This window comes from Meriones unguiculatus, chromosome 8 (genome assembly GCF_030254825.1).
Source record: "Meriones unguiculatus strain TT.TT164.6M chromosome 8, Bangor_MerUng_6.1, whole genome shotgun sequence".
Taxonomy (NCBI): Eukaryota; Metazoa; Chordata; class Mammalia; order Rodentia; family Muridae; genus Meriones; species Meriones unguiculatus.
Window position 1 is genome coordinate 19,193,134 of NC_083356.1, and position 19,597 is coordinate 19,212,730.

Sequence of the window (19,597 nt, forward strand, 5' to 3'; positions counted from 1 at the left end):
TAGAGAATGTACAAGAACAATAAGCAGTCACTTCTGTGTCGCTGTGAGCTTCTCGGGAATTCCTGTGTACTTGATATGTCATACCACATACCTGTTACCTTATAGTTCTACAGGTTGCAAGCCTAGTGTGAGAGTCCCACTTGCTGGAATTCAGTTGTCATCTGGGTTCTGCTCCTTTTCTGGAAGCTTAGAGAAGATTTTGTTTGTGTGCCTTTTTCGAGCTATAACTACCTACCTATATTCTTTGGCTTGTGACCCTTTCAAAGTCAGTAGCTTGCACATGACCCTGCTCCCATTTCCACATCTCTCTGATGCCTACAGTTCTGCCCAACTTTAAGAGAGGCTTTTTGTTTTTATCAATGTGTGTGTTAAAAAGAGATCCATCCCCAGATAATTAGCATACTCTCCCCGTATTGAGACTTGCCACCTCTGCAAAGAATTAAAAATCTCTAATTGTGGGGGTTCAGATGAACATCATTGGAGGCCTTAATTCTGCCTTCACACCCGTAATCTTTACATTGCTGTAAAAGGTATACAGAAGTCTAGTAGAGAAAACATTAAATGGCTCTCAGAAAGCATGGATTCTAGCCAGTCATTGTAACTTCGTAGTTCTATGTTACAAGTTAAGGAGTTGATTAGTGCTTCTGAATCTGACTGTGTACTACAGAATGAGAATTTGCCCTTTTAGCTTAGCTCCTCCTGGTGCTCCTGGTCTCTAGACTATAGTTTTGAGAAGGACTGAACTAAATCATCTATAAGATGCTTTCTCTGAGGTCCTCATAACCCCTGCGGGATGTCTCTTCTTTGGGTGCAGTGCAGTCAGTTTATAGTAATTTTTAAAATTTTGTTTTATTTATATGAGTGTTTTCGCTGCATGTTTGTGTGTATATCACATTAGTGTCTGGTGCCCCAGGAAGTCAGAAGAAGGTGTGTCATCCTTTGGAACTCTGGATTTGGTATTAAAAATGGTTGTGAGCCCCCATGTAGGTGTTGGAAACCAAACTCAGAGCCTCTGGAAGAGTAACAGTGTTCTTGACCATTGATTCATCTCTCCAACTCCATATCATGCTTTTTAGTTAGTTGAAAGAAGCAAGTATCATTTTATTGATTCAATTTCTTGGTGAGTGAAGAGTTCACAGTCTTCATGAAAAAGACAAAACATATGGTCTGGGCTGTTTGGGAGCAGGCTGCTTTGAGAGGTCCTTCCTGTCAGGGACAAAACAGCTGGTGTTGAGATAGAAAGGAACAGGTATCCATGTACCTGCCCCTTTTCTTCTCTGTCTCTATCTGTACATAAGTACTAACAAGGCCACTTTGTGGGTGATTGTTCAATGTTTGGTCTGTAGGACATGTAGTGTGCCATTGGCCTATAGTAAGACAACAGCAGTTCTGATCCAGCCACTTTTTAAAGTCTGCATTAGTGCTTTCAACACTTAACATTTCTGGGGTGAGCACTGTCAGTACTATCCTTGAAGGTGGACTAAACAAAGATTAGGAAATTGGCAGGTAAGACATAATGAGGCTGTGGGAGAGTCACTTACAAAGTAGTTACCTAGATTGTAGAGTGTGCAGTTAACCCTTCCTTGCCCAAAACCATCTCAGATAATATTTTAATAGTCCTTCTGTATCAATTATGGTGTGTTGACTATAAGTTGTAAAACTCTAAGTTGTAAAATTAATTAAAGAAGCAGAAGACTATGTGTGTGTGTATTGTCCTGTAACAAGTCTGGAGATCGGGAGTCCTCGGGTTGGTTGTCACAATGAGTCCAAGTCTCTCTTCACACACTGCTGTTCCTGCAGATGGGCTGGCTTTGTCAGGATTATCTTGTGTTGATTAGATGACTATCACAGATCCTGTTTTCTGTACTAAGAGAGGCTGAGCAAGATGGTTTGTTTTTCTATTTGGTTGTTTGGTGGGTTTTGTTTTGAGACATGGTCGCATTGTGTAGCACCTGGCTGTTCTGGAACTCACTGTGTATACCAGGCTGGCCTGAAATTCACAGATCTGCCTTCCTCTGCCTCCAGAGTGGTGGTGTTTTCCATCTTGTCCATATTTAAGGACAAAGCTTTTGCAGAAGCTCTTTTGCTTAGACTTTCAAAAGTATTTGATGCACCATTCTTCAGTGGCTACCATGAACTGAGATTCATCCTCTAAGATGGAGAAGGCTGAAACTCAAACCCTCTGGATAAATGAGTGCTTGGGTACCATTAAGAATAAGAAAAGTAGATAGTAGGAATAGCTGGCAGTTTGCCACTGACAGGTTGGCCATCCTCGTTTCTTTGGTTTGGTGATGAGGGGTTTGTTTGTTTGTTTGTTCTCTGAAGGAGGCATAGACCTTACATCACTTGGAGGTTTCACCAGTGCTTTAACCGTCCTCGCTTTACTCCAAGCTAAATGATCTTTGCTTTCTTCTCAGGGGTGCAAGGATACATGGTAAACATTTGCTGATTTTATATATATATCCAAAATGATCTTGGCTCTTCTGAGAGGGAGTCATAAGGTCCTGCATCATTTGATCTCCAGGAGACGTTCTTAGCTGTGACCTAATGCTAGCCTTCTGCTACTTTACCCCAAACTGTACAGTGGACATGTGTAGGTCCTGCCAGGTGAATGCATTGGTCCAAATTCATAGCTATTTCATGGTGAACATTTAGGCTTCATAGTTGCCAGTGTTTTGGGAGCTTAGGCAGCTCAGATGTGCCTGTGTAAGGAACACATACATTATATTTTCGTAAACCCAGGAACAAGCATCTATGTCTTCTCATTAGTTTTTCTGGTGGGTCATGGCCACACCCAGGAAGGATTAATAGTCTGCATCCTTCCTCTGGAGGGTCACATATGGACAGGATGAGTACTCACAGCAGCCACATCAAAGTGACAACAGAGATGCTCCCTACTTTAAGAAAATTTGACCATATAAGGAGGAACACTGCAATTAGAGAATAGTGGCTCACATAGCCAGAAATTCATGGCAGGTTTCCTAGTATATTTAAAATAGGATTCATGAATAAAAATACCACTTGCATACAGGAACCCATATTTTCTGGAAAGAAAAATATACTTGTATTGGGCATTTGAGATAAGTAGATCAAAATTAAAAATAAAATCTTATAAATATAAATGCTAGAAACCAAATTCCACTTTTAATTGTAAAATGTTTCTATATGTGTGTATATGTATCTACCTTACCTCTCCTCCTACACAAGAGTTTTATGGCAGAAATAGAAGTGGAATCTACATGCAGTGCATAAGAGCAGAGAGGAATTTGTCAGTAGAGCATGGCAGTGAGTAAAATAGGCAGGTATGGCTGGCACACCCATTGGTGTGTCTGCCGCACACTCTATAGTGTCACGTTCTTGCCCTGGTGTGTTCTTTTTGATTTGAGGACATTCGTGAGGCCTGTCGTTCAAAACAGTCTGCTGGATCTCTTCCATGGTGCGGTCAGTGAGTGGTGGTGAGAGATTGACCAACCTATCCTACCACCACAGAATCCTGCAAACGCAGAGGCTATGCTGAGGTCTAACAGATGAGGTGAAGGGAAGGCCTGCAAGAGAGCCATTGGTCTGGAGTTAATGACATTCCTGTTTCTTCCTTTCAGAAATGCTCCCACTGCCAGGAGGCTGGCGCTACTTTGGGCTGCTACAACAAAGGCTGCTCCTTCCGATACCATTACCCGTGTGCCATTGACGCAGGTAAGTTGGGACCACATAGCCTTTTTGAGAGTATCCAGAAATTTAGAAGATACAAATTCATTGTCTCCTCTTCTGTCTATTTCTGTTGTCTCCCTTATGTCTCTTCTGTTTGTAAGTTCTAAAAGAATGTAGAGAGGGAGACTATGATGGAGTCATTTTAAAAATGACTTTTGTTCATCTAATTCACGTTTGAGTTGCCTACTTAAGTACATACAACTCGGTAGTTTTTATGTTGTGGAGTTGAACAGCCATCACTCCAGTATATTTATCATTTAGATGTTCATAACCTTGTAAAACATTAACACCTTCCTTCCCCTCCCTCCAGCTGTTGGCAGCTACTGATTTACTTTGTTTCCATAGATGTGCCTGTTACAGACATTCCATATAAATGGAATCATGTGCTATTTGACATTTTGGCTGGAGTTTTCATCTGTGTAGCAGCATGTGTGTACTAATACTTCTTTCATTTTCACTTCCAAATTATTATAAAGGGTGTGTAGTGTTGGATTTATGTCCCTTTCATCAGTTGATGGGCATGGCGTTTGTTTCTACTTTCCACTACTGTGAATCATGCTACCATGGTCACACAAGTCTTTGTGTGGTCATAGAATTTCATTTCTTTTCATATGTTAATTCCATGTTTAACCTCTGGAGTTATGATTTTCCAAAGTGTGTGTGTGTGTGTGTGTGTGTGTGTGTGTGTACATTTTAATACATTTTACATTCCCACAGCAATTGTATTAGGGTTCCAATTTTTCAATATCCTTACCAGACATATCTACATGTCTTTTTTATCACCATAGGCATCCCAGTGACTGTGAAATGCTCTATTGTTATAGTTTGATGTTGTACTTCTCTAAAGATGTGTTTATTGGCCATTTTCACAGCTTCTATGGAGAAGTGTCTATTCCAGTTCTTTGTCGATTATTAAATTGTTTTATTTATTGTGTCTTTTTATTGTGCAGTATTAGGACTTTAAGCACCCCTTACCAGATAAATGGATTACAAATATTTTCTTCCATTCTTTGAGCTTTTTTTTTTTTTTTTTTTTTTTTTTCACTTTTCTGAAGGTATTCTTTTTTGTTTTTTGAAACAGGGTCTCATATAGCCCAAGTGACTTCAAGGAACATCTTGAACTCCTGATCCTCCTGCCTCTACTTCCATAATGCTGAGATTATAAGTGTACACCACTATCTCTAATTTTATAATACTGAGGCTAGAACCCAGAACATCAAGTACTCTACCAACTAAGCTATGTGCTCAGTAAAAGTTTGCTTTTGGTGAAGTCTAATTTATCCTATCTTTTTCTTTTGGTGTCATCTTAAGTAATAAATGCCTAATCCAAAGTGGGTTTTTTTTTTTTTTCCTAAGAGTTTTATAGATTTAGATCTTTTATTTTAGTCTTTGACTATTTTGTGGAGTAGCAGTTCATATCTATTCTTTTGTGAGTAGCTATGCAGTTGTCTTAGCTCTTTTATAGAATAATCATTCTTCCGTCATTGAACAATATGATTCAGGCACTTTGTTAAAAATCACTATGCCCACTATGCATGGGCATTCTTGCCTCTATCCAATCTTCCACTATTATGATTGCTATGGCTTTGCAGTAGGTTTTTAAACTGGGAATGGTGAGCTGAGTACAGTGGTGCACGCCTGTAATCCCAGCACTTGGAGAGGCAGGTGGATCTCTGTGAGTTCAAGGCGAGCCTGGTCTTCAAAGTAAGTCCAGGACAGCCAAGCCTACACAGAGAAACTTGTCTGGGAGAAAAAAAAGGGGGAGGGGTTGGTAGAATGCTTAAGTTAGTATGTGCAAAGCCCTGGGTTCATTCTCCAGGAATCTCCCCCAAAAAGAACAGGAGCAAGAAATTTGGAAAAATTGTGTCTTCTCCAATGCTCTAAGATTGTTTTGACTATACTGGGTTCTTCTTTGTTCTATATGAAATTCAAGATAAACCTAGCCATTTCTGCAAAAAGAAGACTATTAAAATTTTGATAGGGATTTCACTGAGTCTGTAAATGAAGTGGAAAGCAATGTTATGTTAAGTCATAGAAAAGTGGGTGGACGAGCGAGGGAGAGTGGGATTGGGAGGGAATAAGGGAACGGGATACAGCTGGGATACAGAGTTAATAAAATGTGACTAATAATAAAAAAATAAAATTAAATTTAAAAAAATAAAAAGAAAAGTGGATGGAACTGGATACTATTTTGAGCAAAGTAACCCAGACTTAGACAAGTATTACACATTTTCTCTCTTGAAGATCTTACATCTTAATTTGTGTGCATGTATGTGTGTGTTGGTTTGGATGTTAATCACAAAATTAAAAGGGAGACTGTGAAGGAAGGAGAAATAGTTTAGTTTAGTTGGGGGGATTATAAAACATGTCACATGAAAAGTTGAGGAAGAAGACTGATGGGGTGGAGGGGCAGGGAAGGACCAACAAAAGCAGTACATGACAGTGCTAAAATGGAACCTATTGCTTTGACTGAGGGCAAGTTGTGGTGCCTGGGCTGTAGTAGGGAGGCAGGTGGCACTGCTCCATCCCACCTCACTCCCTTGAGACAGCTTACCATTTTGTTGTTTTGAGTTGAGCTGGCTGCTAGCAAGCCCCACTGATTCCTCTGGTCTCTGTTTCCCCCTGTCCTTAGCAATGGAGGTGTCCATTACATTCTTGGTGTCCTAGTTAGGTTTCTCTTTTGCTGTACTAGACACTGACCAAAACCAACCCAGGGGAGGGAAGGTTTGTTTACAACTCTCAAGGCATTGCTAAGGACAGGAACCTGGAGGCAGGAACTGAAGCACAGACCACAGAGGAATGTTGCTTACTGGCCTTCTTTAGTGGTTTGTTCAGTTTTCGTTTTCTTTCTTTCTCCCTTCCCCTACCCCCCCCCCTTTTTTTTTTCCTTTTCAACCTATTTTTATCTTATATGTATGAGTGTTTACCTACATGCATGTCTGTGTACCATGTGCATACCTGGTGTCCTCAGAGATCAGAAGAGAGTTTTGGATTCCCTTTAACTAGAATTATAGATGGTTGTAAGTCACCATGTGGATGCTGGGAATCACAGCCACTTCTCTTAACCTTGTGCCATCTCTCCTGCTTCTTAGCTTGTTTTCCTATACAACCCAGGACTGCTTTCCCGGGGTAGCATTTTGGGAGGCTTGAGCCAAATCAGTCATTAGTCAAGAAAAGGCTCATACAGACACACCTAGAGGCCAGTATTATGAGTCAGTCTCTCAATTTCCTTCCTACCCAGGTGACTAGTTTGTGTCAAGTTGACATCTCCATGCCTTCCTGTCTTTCTAACGTCTTCTCTCCCAAGTTTTTATTAGAGTTACTACAAAGAACAAAAAAAGGCATGGAGGATTTTAAAAGGTGTTGTACATAGGTACTGTGTCCAGTGTCCAGAGAGCTGCTTCGTGGGCAAGACACTGACTATGGGCATAGGTAGGAAGGAAGTAAAGCCTGGAACCATTATTTCAAGGGATTTAGATTTTTAGACTGTCATTTTCTCATCCTTTCTCCTCCTCCTCTCTCATCCTTCTTTTTCCCCTCTCTGTACTTCTTTTTTAAAGGGTAGGTTCTCATGTAACCCATCCTTGCCTCAGAGTCACTGTTACTGAGGATGACTTTGAGCTGATCCCCCCTTCTCTAAGTGTTGACAGTGTTGGCATGTACCTCCGTGCTTGGTCTCATTCTCCCTGTTGACAAGTTTTCATGTTGTCTGAACTGTTCACCCTAGCTTGTGCTCAGGCTGCTAAATCTTTGAGAGTCAAGCAGTTGCTTTTTCTTGTGTTGTTTATGTTGCTTGTAGTTAAATCAGAACATCTGGTTTTCCTCATTTGAAGCTTCTCTTAAATGGGGATTCCCAAGTGTTAACTTTGGAGGGATGGTTTGAATGGGGAACTGTACAATAGTTGACTGTCCCAGCCAGTGGTTGGATGAGCAGTGGTCTCCCACACAGAGACTGTGTTCAGAAACAGAAGCTTGCATACATAGACAAGTAACCACTGACTTCAGGCATACCCCATGTGTATCCTCATCAGCTGTGTTAACACCCATGTTCGCAACAGCAAGGCCCCTGGGGTGCTGCTCCTGGCTCCCAGTCTACTTTCTGGTACAGTTTCCAGGGCTAAAGCACACTGCTCACCGGAATGTTCCACAGTAGTAGAAATGCTCTGGGGTGGTAGCTGCTGCCGAATGTGACCATTGAGTACAGAGAGAGACAGAGAGAGAGAGAAGGAGAGAGAGAAGGAGAGAGGGAGACAGGGAGAGAGAAGAGATTCAAGACAGGGGTTCTCTGTGTAATTCTGGCTGTCCTGGAACTCGAGCTAAAGACCCAGCTGCCGCAAACTCAGTGATCCACCTGCCTCTGCCTCCCTGAGTACTGAGATTAAAGGTGTGTGCCAAAACTACCTGGCAGAAATTATTATTATTATTATTTTTAAATTTAAAGGCAAATAGCTATCTATGACTGATGGCAGACTCAGAGCTATCTTAATCAAGCTTAGGCAGTATGGTTGGATTCTTAGGAAAGGGTAGTGGGAACACCTTTCTTCTAATGGAAGTTTGCCAGACCACCTCTTCAAGGCCTCCTTCATTGAGGGTAAGTAAGTAAATGATAACTTTCGATTTTTGTTCCAGCCTATCATATGCTTACCAAATACCTCACCCCCAATCCTAACCCCACTAAGCTCATAATGTCTCTATTTAACAAACCTAGCCAAGTTCCCAGCAAGACAGAGGGTTCTGGTTTGGAGGTGTGATTCTGGGTCCTCTGGCTCTGCCACAGCTGATGTAACTGTGCACTCCACGAGTGCAGAGCTGCTGTCAAAGATACAGCTTTATAAGCTGCAATACTTGGGTCTTTTTGATGATCCAAGTTGCAAGGGCCTAGAGTCCTGCACTGCTCTGCAGGGATGGATTTTGTGCTATTCTGTGCAGTGTGTCCTACATTTAGGGAATATGTGTCCATTGACTGATTTTTATTATTATTTGGAAGGAGGTGTTGGGTTTTCAAGACAGGGTTTCTCTGTGTAGATATGTGCCACCATACCTGGCTTTACTGACTGATTTCTTTAATTAATAAACCATGATAAGTCCCTGGGTTTAAGAGGGCCTTATCTGTTGGTAGACTTAGGAGCAGCATAATATTTTCATCTTTGCCTGGCTGCCAGCAGCCAAATCTTTAAAGAATTGTTGGTGCCTCCAGAAAAACTTTCGTTGCTGGGATGTCTACATGGAAATAAAATCTTTGTTTCAGGAGTTTCTGTGACTTCCTACAATTTCCCCATCTTTATTACATCATCATTAGATTTTCTGTGTTGGTTGCTACATTACAGGAGATTTTGGCTCCAGGTAAAGGATACAGTAACAAGAACATGAGTTTTGATTCTGGGAAAATGTATTAATACAAAGAACATAACAATTAAGACAAGGAATAAGGGTTGGAGAGATGGCTCTGAGGTTACGAGCACTGGCTGCTCTTCCAGAGGTCCTGAGTTCAATTCCCAGCAACCACATGACTCACAACCATCTATAGGGATACATGGTACTTTCTTCTGGCATGCAGGCATACATGTAGGCAGAACATTGTATACATAATAAATAAAAAGGAATAAGGCTGTTAGCTCATTAATAATCTTACTGTTCAAAGAATCTTGCCTAGAGGGGAAACACAACTGGAAATTTTACTTTCTGCTGCAGACTTTGATGTTTGAGTAGTGAGGTGAGAGCCAGGGTGGGTCATGACAAAACACAAGGGTCTGGCCTCTCCTAGGAAGGACTCTGAGCACTGAGGAGTCATTTCTAAAGCATGTTATTCCTCTCTGTGTGGTTCAGGAGTGTCCACAGAACTATAGTGTCCACCTGTGCTTGTATGTGGACGACAGTGATGAGGTAGATTGCAACTGAGCTAGCTGGTGACTGTGTCTAGTATCCAGGGATCCAAAGGATATATTAGAGCCCTCTTCTACCTTATCCTTATTAACATTCAACCTGAATTCTGTATGTATGTTGTACCTGAGCTTTATGGAGCTTGTTAAGAAACACTCAGCAAAGTCACGCTAGCCTTTAAGCTTAGAAGGTCATGAAAGTAGCATTCTCTCCTAGAGGAGGTATGGCAGTGATATTTGTTTCTGGAAACCGTCTTGTTGACTAGACCACTTTGTGAGTCTTTTTCTAGCTCATGTGGTGATCTCTTCTTTGATATTTACCCTGTAGGAATTCTGACCAGGCCCTGTGCACTACAAGGTAGTTTCAGGGCCTTAGAAGAAACAAATCAGGTGATTGTTTCTGGCTGACCTCCCTCTGCCTCCCCAAGTCCTGGGATTACAGGCATGTGCTACCACACCTGGCTAGAAAAGGCATTTTCTAACTTTAGGAAACATTTTTATTAATGGTCTGTCACAACTGGTCACACTGTTGTGTCAGTCTGAGAGTAAATGAACTACCTGTGACTTTCTGATGGTTCCTTTTGCAACTGATATGTTCCTTATCTTCAGTAGTTTTGTAAATTTTGTGGCCAAGCTTCACAGATGCCATGTTTGACTGGGCCTTGAGACTGGTGGCACAGTGCTTCTGGAGCTCAGGTGAGGAGACACTGCTTCCCTGAGCTCCAGTTGTCTGTCTCCTGCTGTTCATAAACTCACTGGCAGATTGGAGCAGCAGGAGTCTTGGTCATGCTATGTACTTGTGGGTTTAAATTAACACATTTCGTTTACTGCTGTGCTTATTGCATGCTGGAGGAAAGGCCTGGAGGCTAGTGACAACTGCCTGAGTTCTTGGGCCTTGATCTGAGAAAGCTGATAGCCTACCCTGTAGGTGAGGTGGTCTGATAATGCTGAGGCAAGCCACAGTAGTCTTAACTGATTTGTTTAGGCTCCTGAGGACCTGAGTTTCATTTATGTATTTCTCTGCTTCTTATATACTATTACACTTGAAATCTGTGGCGCTACAGACTGCTAATCTGGATCTCATTTTAAAGTGATTAAATAGTAAACTTAATAAGGTAAGTGCCATGGCTGCCTCTTGCTGTGGTGCTCTCTGAGAATGTATGATTAATATTTATTAACATTCTGCCACCACGTCCTGCAGCGGTGACCTGGCTGTCAGTCTGTCAAAGCTATGATGTACGTTGAAGTCATTAATTAAATTTATCTGCCTTGCTCCACACTACCCTTGTGCCTTGAAACTGGACTTCCTAGAGGCACACGTGTTCTTGCTGCCATCAGGAATGCTGTCACCATGTTAAAAGTTGGGATTCATCATTCTTTTCTCCAGGGATTAAAATCATCCTTGTGGGACTATTTCCCTCTGAAATGTTCAGTGTAGATTGTGTGATTATGGCAGGAGTGTCTTCCTTGCGTCTCTGGGGGCTATGGGATGCAGGTAATAACAGGGAGTCCAGGCCAGTCACCTTTGTATTCCGAATATTGGACTTTCTGTATGGAGGACAAAAAGGGTCACTGTGTTTCAGATAGTTTTAAGGAGAGTCTGCATCGATCCTGTGGAAAACACTATTTTGGAGATTAGCTTTGATTGTTAAATAATTGTCAGTTTGGAAATACAGAGAAAAAAGTTTTAATGGAAATCATCTGTTTTCTTCCTACAGGAAAAAGGCCACTAATAATTTTTGTAGAGTTCTTTTAAGACTTTTTTTTTAAATGAATACAAAACATTTTAATGAATGAAAAGTTTACTTAAATTTGTATATCCTGGTTGTTGGGGTGATTTTTGTATCGTGATACCATGGTTATTTACCCATATCATCAACCACTTTAAAATACTAGTTTTGTTTTGTTTTGTGACTGGTGTCATGCTTTAATGTACCATAGATTATTTTGAATGCCTCTAATGTTTTCCTGTTAGGAACTACAGTGTGGTCAAAGAAGCAGAGTTAGAAAAATAATTGTGTGTCTAAGGTGCAGATCCACATGGTGTTGAATGTTCAGTGACTTGAAATCCAGGCAGACCCAAAGCTCCTGGGAATCCCTTATCTGCGAGGGGAAAAAAGACAGCAGGACAGGGTCCGTACTCCAGCCATCATGTGAGCGCCCACGGCAGCTCTCTGGACACTCCACTAAAGCTGGGGAAGATTCATGTGTCCGATGGCATCGAGCTTTTCCATAAGTACTGACAGTTTTGTTTTTTTCGTATAAAGTGTTACATATATACATTTGGGATTAGAAAGGAAATAAGTCAATATTGTGGCCTCTTAAGTTTCATGTCTGTCAGTCCAGACAATATAGCTGTGTTTTGTTAAACATAGTATGTCTCATCAGACTGTCTTGTTTTGTAGATTGTTTGCTGCATGAGGAGAACTTCTCGGTGAGGTGCCCCAAGCACAAGGTGAGTCACAGACCCCTGCACTCTCAGTGGGGCTGGCTGTGTAGCTGGGGAATAGGAGTAAGCCCCAGGCACTGAAGACTTCACCCATGCCTGTCCCAACATACACGTCTAGCTGTGACCTTCTCGCCTTTGGAAGGGTCACTGAACTGAAGGAATCCTGGGGCATGGGCCCAACACACTCACGGTAGTTTGGGAAGAGAAGGGGTTTTTTGAGGAGAATGTCTGTTTATTATGAGGAATTAAAAGCCAGGCAGTGAGTGGTGGTGCATGCCTTTAATCCCAGCACTCAGGAAGCAGAGGCAAGATCTCTCTAAATTTGAGGCCAGCCTGGTTTATACAACAAGTTCCAGGAAAGCCAAAACTACAATGAGAAACACTGTCTCTAAAAACCAACTAACCAAACAAACAAAAAAGATCAGACTCAATGAACTTATTACTGCTTTCTATTTGAGTTTAGTAGAACTCCATCCAGTTTGTGGATCAATTCATAATGAATTGATAGATGGCCTGGTTTAGAAACATTTCTCAGACTAGGAAATAAAGAGAGATAAAGCCAACTCCAGAGCTTGTGGTCCCTCATTCTCTCTCAAGTAGTTCAGCAGAAACAGCCCAGCAGTATATAGGTGGTAGGCTGCCACTTCCACTTCCCTGTGTGTTTATTGGTTACTTTCTTTAGAAAAGGTAGAAAGATGAAACTAGTAATCCATTTCTGGGGTACCACATGCAGAAGGGGGTGGGATAGGGTGAAGGAGGAGGGCCGGAGTGCTGTCTTCTGCTGCCCATGTCTCCTGCACTTGGACCTGTGTAGCTGAGGTCACACTGACACCTAGTGGTCATTGACCATCCGTCGCCAAATAGGGCCAGAAAATACTGAAAACAGTCATGTGTAGAGGACTGTCCTCAGAATGCTCTTGCGAGATTATGCCTTTTTTTTTTTTTTTTTTTTTTTTTAAAGAATGATTTTCAGAGATGGATCTTAGGATCAGACAATATTTTCTTTATTTTTATTTTCAATCACATTTTACCTCAGAAAGCCCAGTCTGGACTTCTCCTGTTTGCCATTCAGTACTGACTTCTGCTTTTTATTTCCTTTTCCATGTGCCATTCCTGTCCTTCATCTACCCTTCCTGGTTCCCACACTTTGTATTTCCTATTCTGTCCCTCCCGTCTTGTCTCCTCTTGGCTTTGGCCGGCATCAGCCTCCCCTTCCATGCCCTCTCCCCCCCTTGCAGAACAAGACCACGAAAGGCAGCCTCAGCACAGAGCAGTCGGAGCGGGGGTGAGGGGGTCAGTGTGCACGTGGGAATGGACAGCAAGCACAGGTGAGTTGGGGCCTGCTGAGCTCCCACCACCTCCTCACCCAGCTCCATGTGTGTCCTGGTCTTTGGCCTCTTATGGCTCCAGGCTGCACTACCAACATTTAGTCATGTGGATTAATAAAATAAGAACAGAATGGTATTCCATTTGTTGCTTAGCTTCCTGAATGTCTGCAGGAAGGTGGGGGGGGGGGTTAGAACTGTCTCCTGCCAATTGGAGTCACAATAACTTTTCTAAAGTCAGCCCTTTAGTGAAGAGCTAGCAGATAAGCACATGAGTGAGCTTCCAGGACAATCCTTTGCCAGCAGCATGCTCTTTTGGCTCTGTCTTAGAAGAGTCTAACCAGAGGTCACTTCTTTAAGTTTTGTTTTGTTTTTGCTTTAATTTACATTTTGGTAAGGCTTATATACTATGTTTTCTTTGGGGGGGGACAATATTCTCTAAACTTTATTATTTGTAATCCCACCCCAGTACTGTGAAGAATTCCTTTTTAAACAAACAAACAAAAAAAACATAAAGAAAAGGAAAATTCAGAGATGTACTGGACTTCACCATCCAGTTTAATTATATTGTTAACAATGTCACAGGATTAAACTGACTGATGTCCTCGTGCAGCCATAAGAATGCCGTTTAGAAGGCATGGGTCCTGGAAGTGTGTGGTTCAAAGTAGGGTGTAAAGAGAATAGAATTGACAAGACAGGAGTCCTTGTTGCTTCAGTGGGCAGAGGTCCTAGCTGTCTTGAAGTGTTATCTGAGGAATTGTTCTCTAAATGGGGATCCTCTGTTCCCACAGCTTCAACAGGCCTACTTTCTGTGGAGTATGTCCTTTCCCCTGGTTACATCTGGGAGTTTTTTGCCATTTTCTGGAAAAATCATTAATTTGAAGAACAGTTGAGTTCATCTGAGAGTATGTGGTCTTCCTCCTCTAAGAAAATGTTGAATTGGTGGTTCATTTACTGGCTTGAGAGAAAGCTGCTACACACCCTGCCGTGGCATAGGTCTAGACTCAGATCAGGGCTCCTGTAGGGGTACTGAGTGCTTTGCTGTAGTTCTTTTTCTCTTTGTCTGCCTCTTCCAGGAAGCAGAACAGAGTGTAAAGGGTGGATGGGAGCCACTTTACTTGTTCTTAAGGCACAAGTCCCAAACATGAATACTTATGAGCTGACAAAAAGGCATCGTCGGCTCTGTATTTCTAGAAGCTGCAGGTTTGTGCCTGCTGTGTACTCGTTATAACCCTCAAGACAAAGTGTATCTATACACTTTGGCTGTCTATAAATGTGTTCTGGAGAACTGTTTACATTGGTTTTCAGTGGGACTCCCTGGGCTTGAAGGCCGCTGTGCCTAAGTAGGCTCTGTGTCAGTGCCTCTCTCTATTGGCCCTGATGGTTAGACTCTAATGGGGGGCATGAAATATGTTCCTGAAGTAAGTTTGTCCTAGAAGGCTTGGCTAAGGTGAAAACTAGTTCATTTGGAACTTGGTTTTGTCCTGAATTCTAGCCTAAGTATTAGAAATCTGGACCTTAGTAGCCTGTTGGGTACCTTGGTGGCCCATCTGTTGGGGACCTTGTTCATCATCCCTTCTCATTCTTGGGCCCTTCCAGCTGCAGCCCTGGACTTTGAATAGAATGGTAAGTCTTACCTCTGTCCTTCCTGTGCTGTTATCAGGCCATAATAGACCTGGCTGTCATGTGGGGTTGGGCCTCAAGTCTGTTGAGGTTGTAGCAGTCACCTATTAAGTAAAAGGAAAGATCCTGTGTTCGTTCTTAGTATCCAGAATATTCTTTGTGTAAACTCTCCCCATAATGTAAATTTATTTTTCTTGGTTTATTGCATTAAGGTCAATGTCCTTCAAGTGCCAAACATTTGCTGAAGTCTCAAAAAGGGACAAAAGCATATCACTGTCCTCAAGGAACACTCATGCACAGTATGGAGAGCCACCATTAATGGGGACCTATACAAGGAAGGGAAAGGGCAGTGAATGTGCATATGTGTCCTGACCTACTGGCGCCTCACTTTCCAAACAGAATGGTGAGGAAGGTAGCTGCATGACGGAGCTTAAAGTCACACAGTATCTATGTGCTTTTGTTTCCAGTGTAAAGGGAGAGAGGATAGTGATAAACTCAGGAGGAACTGACAAGACCTCGGCAAATACCGAGCACACTGGTCACTGCATGCTACCCAGCTGTGTTTTTGAGAGCTACAGCTTCTCTGTCTAGCAGAAAATACTAGAGCTAGGGGCTAAAAGTTGCTACGCCAGCATGTAGGGGTGTGCACTTGTCTCCACCAGGCTAAGAACATAGAATAAGTGAAGTCTCTGGACAGCTGCCCAGGAGGTCACCTCCTCTCCTCCCCACCCCCCCCCTCCCCGTTTCTGAGAACGAGAAAGCATTATGATAGGCCTGTGGTGTTGAGATTGTTATTCTCTGGCCTTATTGCAGGTTTGGACAGGGGCTCCTCTACATGGCTTCCTTAAAGTGACGCCCTGTCCTGGGTGCTAGGTACACCCACCCACATGCCCTGCATAGAGCAGCCATGGAAAAAAGGAGTGGCATCTTCCCTGCTCCCTCTGAGCAACACACAGCCCATCCACAGATGAATAAGTGTTACCCCAACCCTAGGTTCATCCAGGAAAGTGTTGCTGGGGTTACGCCTCCAAAAGGATACCCTTAGTCTCTCGCATCTCCTTATGACCTAAGCCGATACTGGGTCAGAATTAGGTTTCTCTCGGTTCTTCCCTCTAGGTAAGAATCACATGTACTTCAGAGAGGAGGCTACCTCTGAATCTTGGCATAGTTGAGCTGAGTGATGCCTGCTGCAGTTGGGAGAAACGGACTGAGAGTTTGGTGTGGAAGGATGCAAAGGAAGCCCTCTCAGGTTCAGGCCACAAGTTATATGGGGCGAGTCTAGAGAGAAGCTCCACCTGCTGAACATCAGAAGCTCATTGTTTTGTAGTTGTGGCGATAGATCCCAAGTTCCGGGCAAGAGCTCTGCTACTGAGCTACCCTTGTCACATCGCCATTCTTAGATAAACATTTTGGCTTTCCAGTATCAACTTCCCTTATTCCCCTAAGTGATATGATCAGAGACAACAGTAGCCACATGCTCAGTGAGATTTCTTCAGGTTGAAATGGCAGAGAACTCACTTGACATAAGTCTGAAGCATAGCTACCTCCTCTCAGCCATGTCTTACAAAATGAAACAAAGTACATGCAACCTAGTGAGCAAAAGATTGGGTAGCTGTATCCTCTAATTCTGCATTGAACTAGCTGCCTGCTTTGTCGGAAAGAGTCTCCTTCCTGAAGTTGAGCTTCCCCTTGAAGCTAGAGTAAAGGTACCTTTGTGCAGTCATAAAGCACCTGCATCCCCAGAGCTGGGTCTGGATTGCAGAATGGGTTGCACTGTGTATACTGCTGCCTCTACCAAGTGTCTTCCTCCTTGCTGGTCTTTTCTGTGAAGTATTTAGCAAGGGCAGGTGTACATCCACGTGCTTATGAATGGTGCATTCTTAGGTCCTGCACACACCCCAGCCTTATTAGCTGTTGCTGTTGGTAAACTTTGTGGAAGCAGATATCAGATGGTGGGCCTGGTTTGTCCTCAAGTTTATCTGTTGGTGGTGAGAAAAGGAGAGACTTGAAGAAAAGACAGAGAAATCTCAAGAGACACACAGTTGCTGACTATGCAGTGATTAGCAGAAAGCAAGGATGAGAGTGAGTTGTCATCAACAGTGGCTTTTGGTGTAATTTTTCTGGACTAATTCCTTGGAAACTCATGTCTCCCTAAGCCCTTCTGACGTAAGGCAGACGATGTGACACTCCTCAGAGTCTTGTTGAACAATCCATTTGCCCTACATGGATCATATAAACATCCTCCTGAAACCTGAAATGGTAGAAGAGAGATGCCAACGGGCCTCTTGAGCACCTCAGGCTCCTGGGGAGCCAGCAGAATTAAAACCTCCAGCTTGATGGAGGCTCCAGAAAATGGGCTAATGCCTATCCCACCTCCCCATCAGAGACTCTGAGAAGTGTTAGTCGTATGAAGAACAGACTCAACTAGAGACAGCTGGGTGGGTAGATTTTATTGACAAGGTACTCTTAGTCACTTTTATGAGGGCTGAGCCTTGCCACAAGTTGCTGAGCCAACCATAGACCCTCAGTGCGTACTATGCTGGCAAAGATTCACACACCATACTCTCAAACAGGACCCAGCCAAGGAAGTCAAGAAATCCTCTCCTGTTTTGGCCCCTTCCGTGTAAGGCCCATTAGCTTGGGTCACTGCTGCCTTAACACATGTTTGGTCCAGGCCATATGATAGTGCAGACATTGAGCTTGAATGTGTTCAAAATCAACAGCCATCTCATCTACAGAAAGGCCTGAGTGTAAGATCCCTGTTGACAGCCATACCATAGCTGTGCACAGACCGTATAGAACCTCCCATCACCCAGTGTCTGCTTGCTTTCCAGGTGAGACTGTGGAGATGAGAAGGTGGTGGACACACATGATGGAATGGATTCCTCCTGCTGTGCAGCCACACCCCACTCTGCCCTGCCCTGCACCGCCCCGCTGCGCCTGCCCATGCCAGCACTTCCTTCCTATGTTCTCACATCACACTCAAACTGGTGACACCACAGGAAAGAAAGACACAAGATGGAATGGCTGTTTCCATGGACACAATCTCCATAGTGACAATGTGGGGGAGGGGGGAGGGCTGGGTTGATGGGGAAAAGGGGGGTTAAAAGGGAGGGATAAAAAATATATATATATAAATCTATTTTTAGTCTGGAAAGACTTTGTTTAAATGAAAGGTGCGCTATCCCTTTTGATTCTATTTTAAAATTATCTAGTTAACTCAATTTGTTCCAATGACAATGAAATTTAAATGTGAAATTGAACTGAACAAACTCATAAAGGATGGGGTGTGGCTTTGATCTTAAGCCTGTCTCACAGCAATCCAGTGAACACTAGACCCACAACTGAAAGAATAGACGGAGGACAACCACCCTTTCCCTGGTCAGAATCAGTCTCACAGGGGAAGTGGGGAGGGGGGGGATGGCCAGATTGGGGATGGTCATTTTCAAAAGTGCGGAAATGATGTTTAAACACAAAAATAAATGTTTTCCTTTCCAGAAACACTATTTATTTATTTTTTTCCTTTTTTTTTTTTTTTTTTTTTTTTTTGGCGGGGGGTGGTGAAATTGGCAGATGCCCCAAGGTCATGGGTGTGTCCTGGATCCCTGTGGCCCCACCAAGTAGGCAGAGTAGCCCCGCAGCAACAGACATACTTGAGGAATGGCTTATCCCTGGTGCCTCTTTCCTCGGCACTTTCCATGTAGCTGGGGCCTGGGGGGACCCACAGGATACAGAGGCCCAGGCCTCTGCTGCTGAAGCAAGCAAGGTCTGGGAAGAAACAGTGTTGTGAACCACATGGGTAGGTTAAGCTGACCAGAACCACCCACTTTAACACTTCTTTATTGCTTTCATTTTTATAATGGAAAAGGGGAGCGTGTTAGATATATGGCCCGTGCTACATGATTCTTTATGTTGTATTGTTTTTGTTTTGTAAATTGTATAATTTTTAAATATATGAGTTTTAAAAAAAGAAAAAAAAAGTACAAAAAAAATCTTGTTAAGGCCTTAAGAAGGGATACGTGCATCTTTCAGGGGTCACTCTGCCGTGGGGATAAAATAGCTGTTTTACAAACAGTTTTATTTAAAAAAACAAAAATCAAAAAAAAAATGTAATAAACTTCATTTTAACCTTGTGTCATTTCTCATTTACTCCAAGTGAATGTGTCTCTTGCTTCTCTAGGATGGGCCTCCCAAAGGGGACTTGGGCTCTTATTTCTCAGAAAGCTGCCATCAGTCCTGATCCCTTTGTTCCCTGCTCTCCTGAAGCCTACGTGGTCCTGGTCAGCAGAGGCTGAAACCAAACCCCAGGGTTGTTCTCTGCCTCCGTGGGGCTGTTCTGACTTTCTGACATTGACATGGGGGCATATTCCCAAAAAAACATTAATTTTTAAGGATTGTAAAAGTAAAATGCAATGTTAATGGACTTTCCTTTTTAGAAAACAAATACTGGAAATAATGTTTGAAGTGGAAGTAAGCAATTCTAAGTGAGTTTTAGTGTGTTCATCAGTTAGGGGCTATGAAAATGGTTAATTTTGCTTTAATGGCTGTATAAGGCAGTGAGACCCATTTCTCATCTTACCCACCTGGATGGAGGTATGAGTGAGTGTGAGTCA

General features: G+C 42.8%; 1 protein-coding gene across 4 annotated transcripts in view; it reads left to right on the forward strand.

Annotated features, from left to right (window-relative positions):
- The window catches only part of Tcf20 (transcription factor 20), a 148,276-nt gene extending 129,159 nt beyond the window's left edge, over window positions 1-19,117 (forward strand). For 2 of the 4 annotated variants that reach the window (XM_060388963.1, XM_021643142.2), the window contains exons 3-6: window positions 3,600-3,693; window positions 11,993-12,042; window positions 13,242-13,364; window positions 17,819-19,117. In XM_060388963.1, the coding sequence (XP_060244946.1) occupies window positions 3,600-3,693; window positions 11,993-12,042; window positions 13,242-13,325 (228 nt within the window). In that variant the 3' untranslated portion in view covers window positions 13,326-13,364; window positions 17,819-19,117. The remainder of the gene's footprint in view (window positions 1-3,599; window positions 3,694-11,992; window positions 12,043-13,241; window positions 13,365-17,818) is intronic. The other 2 variants (XM_060388964.1, XM_021643143.2) reach the window with 2 other exon arrangements.
- The last annotated feature ends 480 nt before the right edge of the window (window positions 19,118-19,597 follow it).